General features: G+C 45.9%; 1 protein-coding gene across 1 annotated transcript in view; it reads right to left on the bottom strand.

The window, feature by feature from the left end:
• The window catches only part of tm2d1 (TM2 domain containing 1), a 101,056-nt gene extending 81,241 nt beyond the window's left edge, over nt 1–19,815 (bottom strand). Inside the window, exons 1-3 of the mRNA XM_072510956.1 lie at nt 19,657–19,815; nt 18,948–19,021; nt 10,638–10,746 (exon numbers count right to left, since the gene is read on the bottom strand). Of these exons, the coding sequence (XP_072367057.1) occupies nt 10,638–10,746; nt 18,948–19,021; nt 19,657–19,772 (299 nt within the window). The 5' untranslated portion in view covers nt 19,773–19,815. The remainder of the gene's footprint in view (nt 1–10,637; nt 10,747–18,947; nt 19,022–19,656) is intronic.
• Nucleotides 19,816–23,986: the final 4,171 nt, after the last annotated feature.

The following is a 23,986-nucleotide window of genomic DNA, read 5'->3' as shown; positions in this document are numbered from 1 at the left end:
AAGTCTAATGATGACCATGAAACCATTGTCGATTGTCATAAAAACACATCTGATTCACTAATGTCCTTTAGGGAAGGAAATCTGCCGTCCTTACCCAGTCTGGCCTACATGTGACTCCAGACCCACAGCAATGTGGTTGACTCTTAACTACTCCCTCATGGGCAATTAGGGATGGGCAATAAATGCTGGCCCAGCCAGCGACACCCATGACCCATGAACGAATAAAAAAGGAAGAAAAAAAATCAGACCTGGAGTTCGCTGTTAGTCAGCCGCTTGCTGAAGTGGAAAGTGTTGATTGTGCTTTAAGTAGGGTTTGTACGGAGATGTCAGTAGTTGAGATATTGTTCTGTCACTTCCAAGTCCTGGGTCAAGATGTTGCTACGATCCTCAAGATTGGTTACCTGGGTAGTACCAGTCAGATCATCTGCATAGGCAAACTTTCTCATGTGGTGGGAGGCATGTCGCTCACACAGACGTTGATAATTGGAACTAAAACAGTTCTTCGGGAAGTCTTATCATTCATGGTCCTTGTGGTGCTTGTTTGGTCTCTAAATTAAATCTTGGATCTTTGATTGCTTAACATCGAAGAGAGAATTTGCATTGTAGACAGGCTTTGGAAAACTTTCATATTGAAGACCATGCAGAAGTTTTTGGGAGGGACGAGGTATTAGCAGTTTTAGCATGCCTAAAAGTGGTTGAATCACTAGTCTCAGACAAGATGCTGTGAGAGGTAAGGGAGGGGATTGCATTAATTTTCAAATCCTCTCAGGCCATAGGAGAGGTGTCAATGGACTGGAGGACAGCTAATATGGTACCATTATTAAAGCAGGGAAGTAGAGACAAACCAGGTTGTTACAGGCCAGTGAGTCTAATATGAATGGTAGGTAAATGATTGGAAAAAATTGTGAGGTGCAGAATTAACCTGCACTTGGAGAGAAAAGGATTAATCAAGGATAGTCAGTATGGCTTTGTCAGGGGGAGCTCATGTCTAACAAATTGATTGAATTTTTTGAAGATGTGACTAGGTGTGTAGATGAGGGTAGTGCAGTTGATGTAGTCTACATGGATTTCAATAAGGCTTTTGACAAGGTCCTGCATGGGAAACTAGTCAAGAAGGTAAGAGCCCATGAGACCTTGGGCAATTTGGCAAATTGTATCGAAAATTGATTCAGTGGCAGGAGGCACAGGGTCAAAGGCTGTTTTTGTGACTGGAAGCCTGTATCCAGTGGTGTACTGCAGGGATCGGTGCTGGGTCGCTTGCAGTTTATAATGTACATTAATGATCTAGACATGAAAGTAGGAGGTATGAGCAATAGGTTCGCAGATGACATGAAAATTGGTGGTGTGGTAAATAGCGAGAAGGAAAGCTTTAGATTACAGGATGATATAGATGGGTTGGTCAGATGAGCAGAACAATGGCAAATGGAATTTAACCCTGAAAAGTGTGAGGTGATGCATTTTTGGAGGACTAACAAAGCAAGGGAATACACAATGAATGCTAGGACGCGAGGAAGTACTGCACGCCAATGTCCCTCTGATCCTCTGTACTTCCAGGCCTGCAAACCTCTCCTCCGGGTACAAATCCCTCGCCCTCACTAGCCCACCTCCCTCCACTTCCTCTATATGCCGTCCGTCTTCCCTGGCTTAAACCCGTGGTTCCCACACATCGGTGTCAGCACCGGCATCCCCTCCATCCTAAAGTGTCTCCTCAACTGGTTCCACACCCTAATCGTGGACTGCAGCAAAGGGCTCACTGTAAGCACCGCTGTTACCATGGCCCTCAGGCTGAACTCTCTACAGGACTCCTCCTCCATCCTAACTTACTCTAACCCCTCTCCTTTCCATCACCGTCTCACCTTCGCTGCCCAGTAGTTTGGTAGCGCAAACACCCCTTTCTGCCTCTGCCTTTCTATCAGGGCCCTCTTTACCCGAGGTAGCTTCTCCGTCCATATAAACTCCGAGATCGCTGCGACCAGTTTCCGGAAAATGGCCTTTGGGATGAAGATCGGGAGGGTCTGGAATACAAACAGGAACCTCGGCAGAACGTTCCTTTTAATCACCTGGACCCTCTCCGTCTGTGCCAGGTGTAACGTATCCCATCTCCTAAAATCCCCTCTAACCTCCTCCACCAATGCTGTCAGGTTCCACATGTGCATTGTCGACCACTCCCCCATCATTTTGACCCACAGATACCGATTCTGTCCCTGGCTACCCTATCCCTAATTCGCCCCATTCACCGAAAACACCTCACTCTTTCCGACATTCAACCTATAACCCGAGAAGGCCCCGAATCTCTCCAATATGTCCATAATTCTCCCCATACTCTCCAATCGGCCCGACACGAACAGCAGCAGGTCGTCTGCGTACAGCGACACCCAGTGTTCCCTACTCCCCCTCACAATCCCGTGCCACTCCACTGACCCCTTAAAAGCAATTGCCAAGGGCTCTACCGCCAGAGCAAACAACAGAGGCGACATCGGACACCCCTGCCTCGTTTCCCTGTGCAACCAGAAACTCCGTGTACCCATCTCATTTGTCTGTACACTCGCTACCGGGGCCACATACAATAGACGCACCCATGCCACAAACTTCGGGCCAAACCCGCGCCTTCCCAGGATCTCAAACGGGTATCTCCACTCCATCTGGCCGAAAGCCTTCTCCGCGTCCATAGGGACCACCACCTCCGGTACCTGCCCCTTCAACGGGGTCATAATCACGTTTAATAATCTCCTGGTATTACTGGAAAGCTGCCTGCCCTTTATGAAACCCGTTTTGTCCTCAGTGACCACATCCCTCCATCCTCCCCACCACTAAATTGACCAACACTTTAAAATCCGTTTTCAGGAGTGAAACGGGCCTATATGACCCACACTCCAACAGGTCCTTCCCCTTCATCGGGTTTGGCGTGATCAATGCCTGGGTCAGTCTCCCCGGTAGTGTTAATGTAAGCAACAATAAAGATTATTATTAAACATCCCCAGCAATTGCGGTGCCAACTCCATCGCAAACACTTTATAGAACTCTGCCGGGTAGCCATCTGGTCCCAGGGCCATCCCCGACTTCACCTGCCTTATGCTATCCATCATCTTCCTCAGCCCTAGCAGTTCTTCCAGCGCCTGTCTCCCAACTTCATCCATCCTTGGGAAGTCTAGCTCATCCAAAATCCTCCCCATATCTCATTCCTCACCACCCGGTTCAGCCCTGTACAGCTTCTTGCAATACTCCCTAAATGCCTCATTAATCTTCCCCGGCTCCGACACTACCTCCCCCTTACCTTTCCGCACCCTCAGAATTTCCCTGGACGCGGTCTGCCTCCTTAGCTGATTGGCCAGCATGCAGCTCGCCTTCTCTCCATATTCATATTGCACTCCCCTCGCCCTCGTAGCTGTCCCATTGCCTTCCCCGTCGTCAGCCTGTCAATCTGTCCCTGTCACCTTTTTCTCTCCGCCAACCCCTCCTTGGTGGGAGCTCTCGAATACTTCCTGTCCACCTCAACTATCTCGTCCAACGACTGTCCATACTACTCCCTCCTCCTCCTGTCCCGGTGCGCCTTGAATGAGATAATCTCCCCCAAACCACCACCTTCAACGCCTCCCAGAAAGTGGCCGCTGACACCTCTCCATTCTGATTCAGATCCACATAATTTCTGATCACCAACCGCACCTCTCATAGAACGCCTTGTCTGCCAAAAGCCCTGAATCCAACCTCCATCCAGGCCTCTGCTCCTGCCTCGCGCCAAGTCTAACCTCCAACCAGTGCAGCGCATGAGCTGAGATCACGATTCCCGCATTCTAAAGCCCCACCAACACTACTCGGCTCACTATAAAAATGTAAATTCTGGCGTATACCTTGTACATGTGCGAGAAGGAGTACTCCTTCTCCCCCAGGTTCCTAAACCTCCATGGATCCACCGTTCCCATCCATTCCATAAACCCTCCCAAATCCTTTGCCATTCTCAACCTTCCCACTGACTTAGGACTCGACCTATTCATCCTCGGTTCCAACACATAGTTGAAATCACCCCCATTATCAACTGGTACGTGTCTAGGTTCAGGATCACACCCAGCAACCCCTTCACAAACCCCACGTCATCTCAATTTGGCGCATCGACATCCCCTCCAACACCCCGCTCACTATCACATACCTCCCACCCGGGTCCTGAACTTCCTTGGCCCCTACAAACCTCGTCCTTTTGCTCAGCTAGATGGCCACCCCCCACGACTTTCAATCAAGCCCGAGTGGAATACCTGACCAACCCATCCCTTTCTCATCCTGACCTGATCCTTCACCCGAGGGGGGTGTCTCCTGCAGAAAGACCAGCTCCACCTTCAAACTCCTCAAGTATTTGACCCAAGGACCCTAGACCTCTTCACCCGCCCATTCAGTTCCCGCACATTCCATGTTATGAACGTTACTGGAGGCTTACGTCTCTACTCCCCTCAAGTGTCTGCCATCAAACCCCTTCCGATTCTATCTCCTTTAATTTAGTCCTGAACCGGGCCCATCCAAGATGGCCCCCTTCTCCGCCCATGGCCACGCTCAGTCCCTAACACTACCACACTGCACCGTCCACTCCCCGCCAACCCCTCCCCCACCTCCATGGCCATCTCCCCCATCTCACTTCCGTTACCCAGCATTACCTTCCAGCGTGGCAGCTCCTGCCCAAAGGTTCCTCCTACCTACCCCTCCACCCGCCCTTCCCTCCTTGGTCTGTGCAAACGGCTCCCTATGAACCCCACCCTCCCCCACACAAACAAAGACAGACTCCAAAGCACAGGTCACCCTCTCCAAAACGAAAACACGACAGATGTTGGGGGGGGGGGCAGTTGTCCCCTAACAAACAACAACAACGACAATCAACCAACCCCCCACAAAAAAAATCCTCTGGCCCCCATGATACCCGCATCATTCGACCTCTGCTATTCCAACATTCAGTTCTCTCGTCCCAGTACAGCGGGCTTCCACATTGCTGGAGGTGGTGCTGACGACAGGGGGATTGGAGAAGGGGGCAGTTTCGATGGTTTACGGGGCTATTTTGGAGGAGGAGAAAGCGCCGCTAGAAGGGATTAAGGCAAAGTGGGAGGAAGAGTTGGGAGAGAGTATGGAGGATGGGATTCTGGTGTGAGGTGCGCCGCAGGGTGAACACCTCCATCTCGTGTGTGAGGTTGAGGCTGATACAGCTGAAGGTGGTGTATAGAGCACACCTTACAAGGGCGAGGATGTGCCGGCTCTTTGAGGGGGTAGAAAATGTATGTGAACGTTGTGGTAGGGGGGGCCCGCAAACCAAGTTCATACATTTTCGTCCTGTCCAAAGCTGGAGGATTACTGGAGGTGTTTGGGATAATCTCTAAAGTGGTGCACATGAAACTGGACCCGGCCCTCGGGAGGCCATATTCGGGGTGTTGGACCAACCGGGGATGGAAATGGGCGCTGAGGCAGATGTTGCAGCCTTCTCTTCGTTGATCGCCCAAAGATGGATCCTGTTAGGGTGGAGATCCACCTCTCCACCCTGTGCCCTGGCATCACGGGGGGACCTCCTGGAATTCTTGATGCTTGAAAAGGTCAAATTTGAACTGAGGGGAAGGATGGAGGGATTTTACAATTCATGGGCGTTATTCATTATGCACTTTTGAGAATTGGATCACATCGAATATTAGGGGGGTTGGGGCTGGGAGGGTTGGGGAGAGAGGGACTGGATGTGCTAAGGGTGACTATGGGGGATTTCTGATTCCTCTTTGTCATTTGTTTATGTTAACATGTGGGCTAATGTTTGGGGGTTTGGTGGGAGGATGGGATCGTTGTTACTGATATGGGGATTGACATTATATTCGTTACTGATTATTGTTTATTGTTGGGTGTAAATTTGGGAGAAAATGTGAAAAAGGGAGAAAATGTGCAAAAGGAAGAAAATAAAAAAATATTTTTTTGAAAGCATTCAGTTCTCTTCCAATTTAGCGTCCCTTATGAAGTCGTTGGCCTCTTCTGGAGTTTCAAAACAATACTCCCGACCATCGAAAGTCACCCACAGTTTTGCCGGGTACAGTACCTCAAACCGAATCTGCCTTCAGTGTAGCACCACTTTGGCCTTGTTAAATCCAGCACGCCTCTTTGCCAGCTCTGCACCAATGGCAGATTCGGACCCAGTTCCCCTCCCATTCGCAGTTCCGCTTCTCCCTGGCCCATCGCAGGATCTTTTCCTTCTCCACAAACTTGTGGTGCCTCACCATCACTGTCCACGGAGGCTCCCCTGCTCTCGGCTTTTGCCTTCGGGACCTGTGCGTCCTGTCCACCTTTTGGGCCTTGTCCAGCAATCCCTCCACCACCAGACCCGCCAGCATCCTTGAAACATATCTCTTGGCACTTGTACCTTCCACACCTTACGGCAGGTTGACGATACGTAGGTTCTGCCTTCTGGACCTGTTCTCCTGCTCCTCTACCTTTGCCCTTACCTGAATGACTTGCAAAGGTCCTCCAGGAGCCCCACCTCTGCCTCCAATGCCATCACCCGATCACTGTGGTCCGACATCACCTTCTCCATCTCCCGAATCTGCGACTCCTGTACCTCGAGACATTTCTGAACTCGCTCCATCGATCCTTTCAACGGTGTTACCACTCCCTTGATGGCCTTCGACTGATCCTCATGCATCTCCTTTTGCTGCTGGAGGAAATCTTCTCTAATAAACGCCATCAACTGCTCCATCTGGGGCTTTCTAACTTGCGACGATCTTTCCCCCTCTGCCATCAACACAACTGCTACTGCGCCACAGGTCTCCTCCAATTGCTTGGCCAGGTCCTTAACCTTTTTCTGCAGGTCTGGTAAGCAGCAGGCATGCTACTCACGGGGGGGGGGGGGGGGGGGGGGGACTTCTCCTCCACACCTTCAGATACACTATCCGGTCGAAACTATCCCTATTTCGGATAAAAAGAGCTCAAACCAACGCTTTCGAGCTGGAGCTGCCCTGTGAGCGATCACTCACTACATGGCCTCCACTGGAAGTTTCATTTTCCATTATTAATGTTGTAGATTTACTCTGTCGAGGGTCAACATTCACTTAACTTACTCTTTTCCTTTTTAAGAACCTATAGAAACTCTGTTTTTATATTTCTAGCTAGCTTTCTTTCATACTCTATTTTCTCCTCATTTTTCTTTTAGATATATTTTGCTGTTTTTTATATTCTGTCCAATCTTCTAACCTGACACTAATCTTTGCAGAAATGTACACTCTTTCTTTCAATCTGATACTATCCTTAACTTCCTTAAGTTAGCCACAGGTGGCACTTCCTTCCCCTAGTCTTTCTTTCTCACTGGAATTTATCTTTGCAGAGTATTCTGAAATATCTCCTTAAATATCTGCCATTATAGCTCTGACTTATCCTTTAATCAAATTTCCTAGTTCACTTTCGCTAGCTGTATTCATACTCTTAGAATGCCCTGAAGTTTAACACACTATCTTAGACCCAAACCTTCTCCCCACCCGAACTCAACCACGTTATGATCATTATTACTGAGGGACGCTTTTAGTATGAAGTCATTAATTAATCTAGTCATGTGCAAATTACCAGAATAGCCTGCTCTCTGGAAGACTCCAGCACATGCTGCTCAAAAATATTGTCCCCAAAACACTATGAAGAGATCTATCAGCATCGTTAGTTGTGCAGACATTTCTGCATGGTCCCATTGACTGTTGTAAACAGCAGAATTTTAATATTCAATTTGATAGTCAATCAGACTAAAAAGATAAGGTGCAGAGTCCTCGTCTTTGCAGCAGAATAAATCCCACTCAGAAATAATAAACACAAAGATCTGAGTTGCTAATGTCTGATCCAGGAAATGGCATTTGAAAAAGCAGTAGTAGCCCTGGCTGCTTAATATCGTTGGATTACAATGAGAGTTTCTTTAAGATTTTTGGAATTGGATGAGAAAGAGAAGTGGCATTACTGTTCAGGCAGTAATTATCTTTTATAATCCAGATGTAAGAAATGTGAAGGAAAATTCTCCTATTTGAATGACTAAAAAGATCTTCTGTGATCTGCGCAATCTCAATTCATTTCCCAGGGACAGTCAGAATATCAGTAGTAGAGGTTCAGCCATCACTCCTTCATTTGTAACTCCCACCTACTTGCACACAAAGTTTAAGGTGCAAATTTAACTACCACTTGTTGAACCATATATTAGGACACTGGACTTGTATCTTGCCTATTGATAACCAAGTACTGAAAAGAGTGAACATTGTAAATTGTTTCTCTTCATGAATGAAGTCCCTAGTGCCTGCAACATTTTCCTACGTTTTTGTTTCGAAGAATTAATGGCAAAGTTAGCACTGCAACCTCTGCGTTTGCAAGTTCATCTCTGGCTTGGTTAAGCCTCTAGGCTCAGATCAAAACTCTTTACATTTACTTTAAATCTGTATCTAGGTGTGTTTAACATTATTTTATTTATTGGCCCTATAACAATAGCAGAACTTTAACACTCTAATACATTATATAGAAGAAAGCAGAAGACCCAGATGCTTCACTTTCAGAACCAGAACATTAAAAACGTATGCACAAGAATCAACAGGGTGATGGCAGCGTTGCCAAAGGCTCCGAGTAGGTATTCAGGGAGCCCAGTGGTGCAGCCCAAGGTGAAGATATGGAATCAGTTGAGGAGACAGTTTAGGTGGAAGGGATGTCGCTGTTAACGCCGTTGTGCGAGAATTATGGGGTTGAGCTGGGGGGGGGATGGATAGTGTATACAGGAGGTGGAGGGAAGTGGGGCTGGCCAAGGTGAGGGATTTTTATTTGGAAGAAGGGTTCGCCAGTCTGGAAGAGCTAAGGGAGAGGGTAGAGCTGCAGAGGGAGAGTGAGTTCAGGTATCTGCAGGTGAGGAACTTTGCGCGAAAGGTCTGGAGGGGGTTCCCTAGGTTGCCGGGATACACCCTGCTGGAGCGACTGCTGCTTCTGGATGTGGAAGGGGAGGGAAGAATTGGGGATATATACAAGTGGCTGGGGGGGGGGGGGGGGGGGGGGGGGGGGGCAGGGAAGCGAACGGGTGGTGATGATCAAGTGGAAATGGGAAGGGGAACTGGGAGGGGCGATCAATTGGGGAGTATGGAGTGAGGCACTGCGTCGGGTAAATGTGACTTCCTCCTGTGCAAGGATGAGGCTGATACAGTTTAAGGTGGTGCACAGGATGCATATGACTCAGGCGAGAATGAGTGGGTTCTTCCAGGGGGGTAGCAGATGAGTGTGAGAGGTGTGGGCGGGGGCCAGCTAGTCATGTGCACATGTTCTGGGGTTGCAAAAAATTGGGAAGATTCAAGGCGGGAGTGCTTGTGGTTTTAGCCAGGATAGTGGAAGAGGAGGTGGACCCGCACCCTTTAGTGGCGATATTTGAGATTTCAGAGAAGCCGGAGCTCATGGAGAGGAGGAAGGCCGATGTCATAGCCTACTCCTCTCTGATTGCACAACCGCAAATTTTACTGGAGTGGCAGTCGACATCGTCACCGGGGGTAGCGGCTTAGTAGGGTGACCTTGGGCGACTTCCTTTGGTTGGAGAAAACAATGTATGAGTTAAAGGGCTCTGCAGGCGGGTTTCAAAAAAGGTGGGAGATGTTTGTGACCTTGTTCGAGGAACTGTTTGTCATGGGGGGAGGGTGAAAAAGGGGAACAATTTGTACATACTGTATAGGTGATTGCTGAGAAGTATGTTTCCCAGGATGTTTATGTGTTGTAACCTATTTTGATACATTTTCGTTAAAAAAGAAGAATCAACAGGGTGCAAAATAAATTTTACACTTCAGTATTTATTTTATTATTTTGCCTTTTTTGTAAACAGAACTGCCATGAACTTGTGCGATTAGGAGAAGGAACAAATTTAACATTTTAATATTATACAAAAAAAGCATTAAATATGGCAGTTGAGATTAAATTAGTAATTTGAATAAATTAGTAATTTTTCGTAAATCTCTAGTTACTGTGGTCTATTTAATGTTGAAAATGAACATTAAGGAGCATAAATCTAAGAATCGCAGTTGGTTTTCGCAGTACCCAAACCAACATTCCTTGTTTAAAAGACTAATTGATCATTCTGAGGTGTACTGTATGTGGGATTTGCTATGTACAAAATAGCCACCTTGTTGACCGACGCAGCACTTAGAAGTACTTTACAGAATGTTACAGCACAGAAACAGGCCATTTGACCTATAAATGTTTTTTCTCTCCACTGCAACCAAGATTAACCCCATAATCTTGAGCTTTTCTCTTTCAAGAAACTATCTGTATAACTTCTGAAAATCCTCTGCTTCAATTGTTGTGAAATAATTAAACGCTATATAAATATTATGTTTTGGTGTGGCATGGTAGCACAGTGGTTAGCACTGCTGCCTCATGGCGCCAAGGACCCGGGTTCGATCCCGGTCCTGGGTCACTGTCCATGTGGAGTTTTCCATTCTCCCCATGTCTGCGTGGGTTTTGGCCCCACAACCAAAAATGAACAAGTCGGTGGATCGGCCAAGCTAAATTGCCCCTTAATTGAAAAAAAAGAATTGGGCACTTGAAATTTAAAACAAAATAAATAAATATCATGTTTGAAAACTAGACAGATAGTACACAGAACTATTTTTAGCATGGCCCAAAAAGAGGGCTGATATACTTACACATTACGACATGTAAAGGACTTATAAAAGCCTACTTCCTTTCCACTGAAGGTGTTCACAACGCCACTATAATTTCTGCAGGTGATATTTGGAGCTGGCATACAAGGAACTGGAAACAAAACCGAAGTGAAAGACATTAAGTTATGGAAGGTTTCACTTGTTCATGAAAAGAGCATTCATGTTAAATTGTGTAATTTACTTTTTCCACATTTATTACGTATATGGTAATCTCTAAAAACGAATACGAGTGCAGCGTTGGAACAGGGTGCATACCTGGGCGTTTGGTGAGTGGGAATTTCGCTGAAGAGGGGAAGGAGGTGTTCCTTTGCTTTTGCTACCTTTCTCACTCTGTAGGACTTGTTTCTTACACTACTACAGGGAAAGGAGCTAGTTCTTTGGTGAGTATCTGGTAAGTCATTAATGTCTATTCCAGTCCTATGGCTCAAAATAGTATACAAACTGGTGGTAGAGTCAATAAAATATATGAAAAAGGAAACTAAATAAGTGAACAATATAATTAGGTAATTAATTAAAACACATTAAGGATGACAGGACAGGTGATCTGTCAATGCTGCAGCATGTGGGAGCTCCGTGATGCCAATTAATCCAAGAGAAACATGTCTGCAGTAAGCGTTTGTGGTTCAATGAGCTTTGGCTTAGAATCGTTGAGCTGGAGGCTGAGCCACAGACACAGCAATACATTAGAGAGGGGGAAAGCTATTTGGATGCTTTGTACCAGGAGGCAGTCGCATCATTTAGGATAGGGTCCTCTGATTTGGTCAGTGGTCAGGAGAGTTTGACTGTGAGTGAGGTAGATAAAGGGACCCCGGGGGCAGGAGTGCAGGAGCATTAGCCTTTTCAACTGTGCAATATGTTTGAAGTTCTCTCACCTTGCTTGGATGAGAGTAGGGGCTTCAGGTTGGATAAGCGAACTAACCATGGCACTGTGGTACAGGAAATCATTCAAGCAGGGGGGAAAAAAAGAGAATATACTGGGCAGTATAGTGAGGAGGATTGACATTGTTTTCTGCAGTAAAGAGCGAGAGTCCAGACGACAGTGTTGCCTGCCTGGTGCCAGGGTTCTGGACATCTGCTCAGGGCTGGAGAGGAGCTTGCAGTGTGAGGGGGAGGATCCAATTGTCATGGTCCATCTGCTTTATTTTGATTTCCAAAAGGCATTTGGTAAGGTGCCACATCAAATGATATTGCGAAAAATAAAAGCTCATGATTTAAGGTTAACATATTGATATGGATAGAAGATTGGCTAGTTAACAGGTGGAGATGGTTAACAGCTTCAAACTCCTTGGGGTGCACATCACCAAAAATCTGTCCTGGTCCACCCATATCGACGCTACCACCAAGAAAGCACAACAGCACCTATAATTCCTCAGGAAACTAAGGAAATTCGGCATGTCCACACTAACGCTTACCAACTTTTACAGATGCACCATAGAAAGCACCCTATCTGGCTACATCACAGCCTGGTATGGCAACTGCTCAGCCCAAGACCGCAAGAAACTTCAGAGTCATGAACACAGCCCAGTCCATCACACGAACCTGCCCCCCATCCAATGACTCCATCTACACCTCCCGCTGCTTGGGAGACCCCTCCTACCCGACTGACTCACTCTTCCAACTTCTTCCATTGGGCAGGAGATACAAAAGTTTGAGAACACGCACAAAGAGATTCAAAAACAGCTTCTTCCCCGCTGTTACTAGACTCTTAAACGACCCTCTTATGGACTAACCTGATTAATACTACACCCTGTATAATTCACCCGAGGCCGGTGTCTATGTATTTACATTGTGTACCTTTGTGGTGCCCTATTATGTATTTTCTTTCATTTACTTAATGATCTGTTTGAGCTGCTCGCAGAAAAATACTTTTCACTGTAGCTCAGTACACACAATAAACAAATCCAATCCAATCTAAATAGAGGTAGTGTTACGATCCTGCAGGTGGTAACTGCTGTGCAAGCTAAATCTCCAAAAGGGAAACTTGACAAGCAATCACTGTATTCTATTTTTATTTTATCATAAGAAAATATTTATACTGAAATCAGGAGCCACAAATTACAGTAACACTTTGGAAGAGTTTTAATAATAAATTAAAACATGTATTAACAAAAGAAAACTTAAAACACAAGATTACATTTACAGTTCAAATTAGTCTTTCAGAACACATCCCCAAAAGATTACTTCGACTCACAAATAAATGTTGCCTTTAGACAACAGTCCTTATAGATACTTATCTATAAAATTACAGTAACATTACTACAAGGCACAACCCACTATTTCTGTAGGGGATGTTTCACAGGGCTTCTCAGTCTCTCACTCGGATATAGAAATTCAAGACTTTAAAACAAAACCTTACATTCTACAACAACCAGGCACTTCTCTGGGCTGGGTAAAGGCTGCTCACTTCACACTTCTGCCCCAGCATAGAGCATTTTCTTCAGGATATCTTGTGTGGCCACTCCCAACAAACCTCTCAACCTCTCTTTAAATGTCTTTCTCTTTCATTTTTTCCCATTGCCCTTATCCTTCTTTGAAATTTACCTTTCCCAGGCTACAAAATATTTCATGTTCTACTTATGACCACCAATTTCAGGTGAGTAGATTTAATAACTTTGCCTTAATTATTTAGTACCTTCTCTAACTTGTAAAAACCTTACCTTCCTTTGAAACTCAGCAGCTAAAAGCACAAATCCTCACTTATCGGCAAATGCAGATTTCTGTCTATGTGTTTATTTGTATGAGTTTTGTGCTGTTTGCAACTTGTTGAATCAGAGGCCTGTGTGCGCATATGTGAGATGAGACTGTGTGTGTGATTGAGATATGAGAGTGTGTATGTGCAAAGTGTGCATATTAGATGAGCGTGTGAGGTGAATGTGCAAGGTAAGAGTGTGACATGAGAGTTTGTGAGATGAGAGTTTGAGATGTGTCTGTGAGCTGATAGTGGGCGTGTGTCAGAGGATTGCGAGATAAGGATGTGTGTGTGAGATGAGTGAGTTTGTGTGTCTGTGAGAGTTGAGTGCGTGTGGCAGCATATATGTGTGAGGTAACAGCTTATATGTGTGAGGCAACAGTATGTGTGTGTGAGGTGACAGCATGTGCGATAGAGCATGTGCAAGATGAGAGCATGTGTGTGAGATGAACGTGCATGTGAGAGAGGTGAGTGTGTGAGAGAGAGGTGAGCGCGAGCGAGAGGCGAATGTGTGTGTGTGTCCAATGAAAATCCAGCATTACTCTTCCCATTTGAACCAAAGGAGCAGCAACACTCCCATTAAATATGACAGAGGTTAGACCTAAGTACGTTTTTCATTAAGACAGCTTAAATTATAGGAAATGATAAATTCTCGTACAAGAAATAGAAAATACATCAAAAATTAGGTTTTTCTTTATGTGCAATAGGTGCAAACATATAATCATTTTTTTGTAGTTTGGCTCTTCAGCACACTCAAAATGTTTCTCAGTTCTTTCAGTACTCTTGGGAGGTCAAAAGTGTTCCGTGACTGGAATAGTTTGGGAAACCCTGCTGTACATATTCAAACTTGGCCCTATTCACTTTAAATGCCTGCCTTTCATGCCATTTGATTTCCTCATCTTTTTAAACAATCAGTCCCCCAGCTTAATTAAATTAGCCATATACACAGACACTCAAGCCAACAATCCTGCTTTACAGAATACCACAGTAGACCCCAGAAATATAAAAATGATATTTTCTTCACAATAGACACAAATGGATCTTGTTCTGGTTGGTAAGATGTAACGCGTGCTGTGCCATAAGAATCAGTACTGGGGTATCAGCTTTTTACAATTTATATGTAAGACTTGGATGATGGGGTTGAAGGTACGATTATGAAATTTGCTGAGTGAGTGTATCCCAATGCTCCTTTAGGGAAGGAAATCTACCATCTCTACCTGGTCTGGCCTACATGTGACTCGAGACCCCAGCAACATGGTTGACTCTTAACTGCCCTCTGAAATGGCCTAGCAAACCATTCAGTTCAAGGGAAATTAGGCATGGGCAATAAATACTGGCTCAGCAAGTGATACCCACAATCCATGAAGAAATAAAAAAAACACAAAGATAGATTGGATAGCAAGATGTGAAGAGGACACAAGCAGATTACAATGAGATATAAATAGGTTAAGTAAGTGGCCAAAGACCTGGCAAACGGTATAATATAGAAATGTGTGAAAATGTCTATTTTGCAGGAAAAATAAAAATGGAGCATATTGTCTTAATGAGGAGAGATTGCAGAGCTCCAATATGCTGAGGGAGCTAGCTGATAGAATGTTATCATTTATTGCGAGGGGAATTTAATGCAAAAGCAAACAGGTTATGCTTCAGTTAAAGAATAAGAGCACATCTGGAGCACTATTACCATTAGTCTCCTTACTCAAGGAAGGATGTACATGCATTGGAAACAGTTCAGAGGTGTACTAAACTAATAGCAGCAATTGGAGCGTTTGTCTTACGTGGAAAGATTGGATAGGCTAGCCTTGTAACCGCTTGAGTTCAGAAGAGTAAGAGGCAACTTGATCGAAACATAAAAGATCTCGAGGGGTCTTGACTGGGTGGATATGCAGAGGATGTTTCCTCTTGTGGGAGAATGTAGAACTCGGGTCACTTTTAAAAATAAGGGGTTGCTCATTTAGGACAGAGATGAGGAGAATATTTTTCTGTGAGGGTTGCATGCCTTTGGAACTCTTTTCCTCAAGAGTTGGATGCAGAGTTTTTGAACATTTTTAAAGCCAACCCATATAGATTCTTCATAAGGGAGTGAAAGGTTATTGTGGGTAGGCAGGAATGTGGAGTTGAGGTTAAATTTAGATCAACAATTATCTTATTGAATGGTGGAGCAGGCCTGAAGGGTCAAGTGGTCTACTCCTGCTCCTAATTTGTGTTGATTTAAATATTGCGCTTCCAACACCTAACCTCATGTGCTGATGCATGCTGCATGATAAACAATGGAGACTGATGGGATTCATGTTGTAAAATCACCATGTAAACCTGTTCATTTTGTCCAACTTCAAATCCAGGAAAAATATATCTCAGCCAATTAATTCTGTACTTCGAATATTTATTTGAAATAGCTACAATGTTCACAAAAGTGTAATTAACAAAGGACAATTTGGGAAAAACATTACATCATCAGCTTCTCACTGACAATATTACAGTTGAGGCAGCTCATGTTCATATTCCTTCGAAATCAGCCGCATTTCCCTGCTGAAAATGTTTCATAATGAACAGCTGGAGGTACAAATTCATGTAAGAGATGTAGAACAGAGGGCAATCAAAACTTTTTTTACAAGTGGAATTGAGATGGGCGGCATGGTAGCACAGTAGGTAGCACTGTTGCATTACAGCGCCAGGGTCCCATGTTCAATTTCTAGCTTGGGTCACTGGCTGTGCGAAGTCTACATGTTCTCCCCGTGTCTGCATGGGTTTCCTCCCAAATGTCCCGAAAGACGTACTTGTAAGGGGAGTTGGACATTCTGAATTCTCCTTCAGTGTACCCGAACAGGCGCCCAGTGTGACGACTAGAGGATTTTCACAGTAACTTCATTGCAGTGTTAATGTAAGCCCAAGATTATTATTACATACCAATGATTCCCTTCCAGTGTTATTGATAGAGGAACTAACTAAACATTCAATATTAGATTGGATAGATGAATGAAGGAAGTGGTTGAAAAAATATGAACTATTTCCTTGAGTGAAGGTAAATACAAACGTAGAATGGTGAGGCTTAATGGCCCATTTCCATGTTGCAAGTTCTATGTATTTCCATGTATGAGTTACTAAGAGTGCACTGCATATTACAATAAGAAATTGTATATTAGCAAGCATCAAAATGCTGCAATTCATTGGAAATACAAGGTAATGTGCTATGAGATTAAAAGATTTACAACAAAGTACAGTTCAGGAAAAACTATGATAGGAAGTAACAGCATGGTTTGAAATTGTGTAGGGCCTTTCATTTCGGCCTGGCTACAACAGAAAGGGAGCTTTTAATACATTTTAGATAGAAATAAAGATTGAGTCATATACATGGCAATAAGATAGGATTTGAAATATACTAAAAGCCTATGGAACTTTTATTATTGTGGAGGAATTTGACATTGTCCAAATATAATGTTAGATTATCAGGACCAGAGAAGTTTCCCAGAAATAGTTATGGCATAGTTGTCCATGTACAAATTTTAAAGATTTGTTTTAATAAATGGACATAGAGCTTAGAATGGCCTCAGTGTGAAGGAGATTCATTCAGGAGATTCATTCACAGAGATTTCATTGAGATTCCGAGACTATCAGGACAGCCTTCAAGGAAGGAATGACTGCCAGAAACCCCAAGAAGAATTCACAGAATTGAGACAAACAGAAAACTACAGGGAGATACTGTTATAAAAGTCCAGCCATGTTAAAGGAGGAGCAGAGAAGACATTTTGTGTCTTTTAATCCAACTCCTGAAGCAGTGAGTATACTCTCGCACCTTTAGAAACCCCCAAATTAGGCCAGGTTGTTACGGTGGGATGGTTTGGGTGTAAAATTGTGTAAAAGTAAGATTTTACATTGTGCCGCCTTTAGTTTCTTGTTCCCATACCATAGTTGTGGGGTATTGTGTGCTGTGATCTGAGTTTGGCTTTCTTTGCGATCTGGATTTTCTTGAATAAACTATTTATTTTTACGACTAAAGAAAAGAATGGCCTCAGTATATCATGTGACTTATCTGGCATCTGAACTTTTAGACAACAGAGTCTGTGGCCAATATCTGAATATGGACTCGAGTGAAGGAATGCCACATCTCTCATTATTTAAGAATGGACAAAAACCTACAGACAATAGGATTTGCAGACAACACATCTCCATGTTTCACCAGGGACAACAGAGACATTGAAATGCCATGGGTGTAGACAAATATGATCCCATCGATCTTTCATATGGTGATGGCTCCACATCCAAACAAAGAATTTGGATGTCTCAAACTCTCAAGTGTGAAAAATCGTAGCAGAGGAGATTTACTGACCTAATACAACACCACATTTGGAAAAGGACTTTGGACTTGAAACAGGTCAGCAGTGTTTGTTAGCTGCTTCTAAAAATAACAACTTTCTGAAATGAATAGCATCACAAACACTATCTAAGCCATTGAACAAGCTGCAAGACAATATACAGTTATATCTTGAAAGCAGGAGAAGAACTCCTGCCCAACTTCAAGTTCACCCGTGAGCCAACTTCCTGGAAATTCAACTACAGGAAACCTTGAGGCTTACTAAGAATCTTCTGATTTTACATGACCTCCACTCCAGCAAAAGCATCAATTTATCGAAGAAATTGCAGCCCTGTTTTGAAAGAAACTGAACTAATTCCAGATTGTAATCATATTTTTTTTCCATCTGTCTTTGTGTTATAGCATGTGCCAGGTGTCACATTTTAAACCTCCAAGCAAGTGTGTGATAATCAATAATATTTTTCATTTTTAAATTCACAAAGACACTGCTGCCAGGACCAGATAAATTAGGACAAACTACTAACATACTAACCTCAACCATTAAAACACACAATAAAACACAGAAATGATGTCCATCACACACTTCATTCAACAAAGCATAATTTTATCGGGCTTGTTTTTTTAAAAAAAAACACTACAGTGTAAAAGGGAAGGTTCAGGTTTGTTTAAATGTTCTTAAAATATTGCCATCAGCAAGAACGTTCAACAGTGTACAACAAAGAAGCATGGACTCTCTGATATCAACCTTTGATTTCCACGTTTAGCTATACATTTGCAGATGACAGTTGTTACTGTTAGTTTCAGTTGTATTGACTATGAAACTGTCAGAGAACACTGACAGTTTCACGGTTTACAACCCCAAATTCATGGGCATTGTTTTGTCAATAATAAATGAAGTCAAATATATTACTGTTTGTAATGTAAATACAGAAATTCGTGAAAATACACAAGAGGTGTAACAACATCTACACAAAGATAGGGTTAACTCAGTTCTTAGCTCCACAGATGCTGTCATACAGGTTGAGTATTTCCACCATTTTCTGTTTTCAGATTCCCATCATCTGCAGTGCTTTTCTCTTATATTATCATCTCTGGTTGTAAACATCTGCTTAATATGTGAAGGATTTATCCAATAGGATCCAATAGATGCTTTTCCACAGGAGGGTGAGAAAACCCAAGTTCTTGCACATCTCAGGAGGGAGGGTAGTTATAAGGCCAAAAGCGTGGAAATAAGTAATTTTCCCCTGGACATTGAACCATCATGTTATAACTGCTAAGAAAATACATGTACCAAAGGCTATTTCATTTGTGCAATTTTCTGGCTCTTGTGTTACATCATTGATCTTGGGACTATCGCAGATGTATGTATGGAAATAAATATTAAGGAAACATTACTAAAGCGTTATATTTTAAGGTTATTGATATCTAGTGTATCATTAATACTAAATGCCAGTAACAGTATCAAGAGGAAGTAAGCAGTGCAAATATTTTCACCTTGACATTTTATAAGTTAATTTATTGTACCATGAATTCCCACTGAACCAAGTTTCAACTGATCATCAAACTTGATGTATCATTAAAATGGGCATCGACAGTTGTAGTACAAATGCGTATTTGAATGTCCGAATAATTTACATGATCAATGCTACTCCACGCCACTTCGTGGTTGTGCAGAAATTAATAAATGTCTGTTATTTACAGAATATATATACTTAACAGCCTCACACTAACATAATATACACTGTGACAATATATATCTGACAGCTCGAGGGAAACTTCAATCCCCTTTTTGCAGTGAAATCCTCCCGTGGATATAAAAAGGACAATTTATAACAAGTACCACATGCATTAATCTCACCATCGCCGGTCCTGCGGTGTTGACCCTGACTTTTGAGCCAAAATTATTCTAACAAGTATCTAAAACAGTTGCTCGATTATTCTCGACTGTCTCTCCAACCAGCTTATCTAATGACAGACAAATAATACAGAGTAAAGGATATTGCCCGAGTCGCAGATCGTCGCATTTCTCAACGTCAACAGAAACAGCTTTTAAAACATAAAGACACAGAAGCAATAGGAAGAGCCGCAGCTCCCACCGCTCCCTGGACAGCGCCATCTTGGAATTTGATCACGTGTCAGTGGTGTTTATGATTCGAGCAGGAAGCAGGACAAGGAGGCGTGCCCATCAGTTGTCACTCAACTCAAATACGTAACAAACAGCACAAAGTACAACACGGAAGCACATGCTGCAGAAAAGCAACAATGAACTGTGCAAAATACAACACAAACAACTGCAATAAATACTGAAGCACAGCTGTGCACAAATACAATGCTGACGTACAACTGTACACCAATGCATCACTGAAATACATAATATTGGTATCTCAAAAATTCTATCAAATGTCACAGATATACAAATGTAAAGCTGGTACCTCAAAACATTTATACACGTACTGTACAAATACAAATATATAAATATAAAAGAAAATTACTGCAGATGCTTGAATCTGCGAAGAGCTCTGATGAAGAGTTGAAACGTTAACTCTATTCTCTCTCCACAGATGCTGTCAGACCCGCTGAGATTTTCCAGCATCTTCTGTTTTTGTATCCAAATATAATGTTGGTACAAATAACTCGGCAAATACAACATTAATATCCATTTACAGAATTGATACCTGATGCACAATCAATTACTCGTGAGACAAGGCGAGTCATACCAATCAGCTAGAACTGTACCCAGCAGCTTCGATACAGAAAGCGAAGGCTGCTGGGATGGCATGGGTTCTTATACCCCGCCTCTCAGGGCAGAGCTACATACGTTGGCCAATGGTAGACTCCTAGGTCTAGCCAATGGGCATCCACCTCTCAGGTACTGCAATACCTGGTACTACCACATTCACCCCTGTTAAAAAAAGAACCCAGCGGGGTGATGGCCAGTGTTACTGTCGCCTTTTGCATGGTAGGACCAGGTATTGCAGGTACCATGATGTCGAGGGTAACAGAGAAAGTTTTTATTGTTTTATGGTGCAGCAATCAGACGATCGGGTGGCCTGGTCGTTCTTCTGGAGCGTCTGGGCTTCGGCGGTGATCCTGGTGTAGGCCCCGGCGGTTGTGGCTCTGGGAACGTGGTGTCTTCCTCCCTGGCAGCTTCGTCACCCCTAGGCGCCGCTGTTGGGGCAAAACGTGGGCAGGGGGAGGGGCGCCTGTAGGGGGCGTCGGTGCCTGTTCGGCGCTGAGTAGGGGCGGCGGCAGTACTGACCCTCCGGTCAAGTGCTGCGGGGAGGGTGGGGGTGGGGGCAATGGTGCGGGTGCGCGTGGGGCTCCGGCGGGCACCACGTGTCTTGGCGGCCGTCAGGGAATGCTACGTAGGGGTACTGGGGGTTGGCATGCAGCAGGTGGACCGTCTCGACCAACGGGTCTGACTTGTGCGCCCTCACATGTTTCCGCATCACGACAGGTCCGGGTGTCGCTAGCCAGGTTGGGAGCGAGGTCCCGGAGGAGGACTTCCTGGGGAAGACAAGGAGACGTTCGTGAGGTGTCTGGTTTGTGGTAGTACAGAGCAGCGACTGAATGGAGTGAAGGGCCACTGGGAGGACTTCTTGCGAGCGGGAGACTGGGAGACTCCTGGACCGAAGGGCCAGCAGGACGGTCTTCCAGACCATTCCGTTCCCCCTCTCTACCTGTCCGTTTCCCCGGGGGTTGTAACTGGTCGTCCTGCTGGAGGCGATGCCTTTGCTGAGCAGGAATTGACGCAGTTCGTCGCTCATGAAGGAGGACCCCCGGACTTCCGGTTGCGGTGATGCGGAGCTAAGTTGCGCGTTTCGGCAGCTCCCGCGAAAACGGACTTTCGGGCTCTCCAGAGGAGCCCCAACGAAGCTTTTTTCAGATTAATCCCTTGTGGGAAGGAGCAGTAAGGTCCCCCCCTACAATATTTGGCAAGGAGCAGCGGTGGAGCAACGAGGAAAGAGGCCATGGCGCAGAGATCAAATCGAGGGGAAGAAGGCAAGATGGCGGAGGGCGGAGAGCGAGCAGCGTTGGGGCCAGACCAGCAGGAGTTCCTCATGAGATGTGTGGAGGTGCTGAAAAAGGAGGTGCCGGCGCCGATGCTGTTGGCGATCGAGGGGCTGAAGGAGATCCAGAAGACCCAGGCGGTGGAGCTTCGTGAGGTGAACGATAAAGTGAACACCAACGAGGACGATATCCTGGGCCTGGCGATAAAGGTGGAGGTGCACGAGGTGGTGCACAGGAGGTGGGCCGAGAGAATTGAGGTCCTGGAGAACAGGTCGAGGAGGAAGAACCTCCGGATTCTGGGTCTTCCTGAAGGAGTGGAGGGAGCTGATGCCGGGGCGTACGTGAGTACGATGCTCCATTCGCTGATGGGTGCGGAGGCCTCTGCGACCCCCCTGGAGCTGGAAGGGGCTCACTGGGTCCTGGCGAGGAGACCCAAGGCAGATGAGCCACCAAGAGCGATAGTGGCAAGGTTCCAATGCTTCGCGGACAAAGAAAGTGTGCTGAGATGGGCCATGAAGGTGCGGAGCAGAAGATGGGAGTTCACAGTGAGTGGGGGGATCACAGTGAGTGGGGGGGGGGGTCTCAGTGAGTGGGGGGTTTGCAATGAGTGGGAGGGATCGAAGTGAGTGGGGGGATCACAATGAGTGGGGGGGTCACAGTGAGTGGGAGGGATCACAGTGAGTGGGGGGGTTACAGGGAGTGGGGGGGTCACAGTGAGTGGGGGGGTTTGCAATGAGTGCGAGGGATCACAGTGAGTGGGGGGATCACAATGAGTGGGGGGGTCACAGTGAGTGGGAGGGATCACAGTGAGTGGGGGGATCACAGTGAGTGTTAGGAGCACAGTGACTGGGAGGAGCACAGTGAGTGGGGGGATCACAGTGAGTGGGGGGATCACAGTGAGTGGGAGGAGCACAGTGAGTGGGAGGAGCATAGTGAGTGGGGGGATCACAATGAGTGGGGGGATCACAGTGAGTGGGAGGGATCACAGTTAGTGGGGGGGTTACAGTGAGTGGGGGGGTCACAGTGAGTGGGGGGTTTGCAATGAGTGGGAGGGATCACAGTGAGTGGGGGGATCACAATGAGTGGGGGGGTCACAGTGAGTGGGAGGATCACAGTGAGTGGGAGGATCACAATGAGTGGGAGGGTCACAATGAGTGGGAGGGATCACAGTGAGTGGGGGGATCACAGTGAGTGGGGGGATAACAGTGAGTGGGGGGAATCACAGTGAGTGGGGGGATCACAGTGAGTGGGGGGATCACAGTGAGTGGGAGGAGCACAGTGAGTGGGAGGAGCACAGTGAGTGGGGGCATCACTGTGAGTGGGGGGATCACAGTGAGTGGGGGTATCACAGTGAGTGGGGGTATCACAGTGAGTGGGAGGAGCACAGTGAGTGGGAGGAGCACAGTGAGCGGGAGGGATCACAGTGAGTGGGGGGATCACAGTGAGTGGGAGGGATCACAGTGAGTGAGGGATCACAATGAGTGGGAGGATCACAGTGAGTGGGGGGATCACAGTGAGTGGGAGGATCACAGTGAGTGGGGGGATCACAGTGAGTGGGAGGAGCACAGTGAGTGGGAGGAGCACAGTGAGTGGGAGGGATCACAGTGAGTGGGGGGATCACAGTGAGTGGGGGGATCACAGTGAGTGGGAGGAGCACAGTGAGTGGGAGGGATCACAGTGAGTGAGGGGATCACAGTGAGTGGGAGGAGCACAGTGAGTGGGGGGGACACAGTGAGTGGGAGGAGCACAGTGATTGGGGGGGTCACAGTGAGTGGGAGGATCACAGTGAGTGGAAGGAGCACAGTGAGTGGGAGGAGCACAGTGAGTGGGAGGAGTACAGTGAGTTGGGGGGGTCACAGTGAGTGGGAGGGATCACAGTGAGTAGGGGGGTCACAGTGAGTGTGGAGGGGGTCACAGTGAGTGGGGGGATCACATTTAGTGGGAGGATCACAGTGAGTGGGAGGATCACAGTGAGTGGGAGGATCACAGTGAGTGGGGGGATCACAGAGTGGGGGGATCACAGTGAGTGGGGGGTCACAGTGAGTGGGGGGATCGCAGTGAGTGGGAGGGATCACAGTGAGTGGGGGGGTCACAGTGAGTCGGGGGTTCACAGTCAGTCGGGGGGGTCACAGTTTGTGGGGGGGTCACAGTGAGTGGGGGGGATCACAATGAGTGGGGGGGATCACAGTGAGTGGGGGGGACCACAGTGAGTGGGAGGGATCACAGTGAGTGGGAGGGATCACAGTGAGTGGGAGGGATCACAGTGAGTGGGTGGATCACAGTGAGTGGGAGGAGCACAGTGAGTGGGGCGGTCACAGT

The sequence above is a fragment of the Scyliorhinus torazame genome, chromosome 7 (assembly GCF_047496885.1).
Source record: "Scyliorhinus torazame isolate Kashiwa2021f chromosome 7, sScyTor2.1, whole genome shotgun sequence".
NCBI classification, from domain to species: Eukaryota; Metazoa; Chordata; class Chondrichthyes; order Carcharhiniformes; family Scyliorhinidae; genus Scyliorhinus; species Scyliorhinus torazame.
This window is presented reverse-complemented; position numbering and strand designations above follow the sequence as displayed.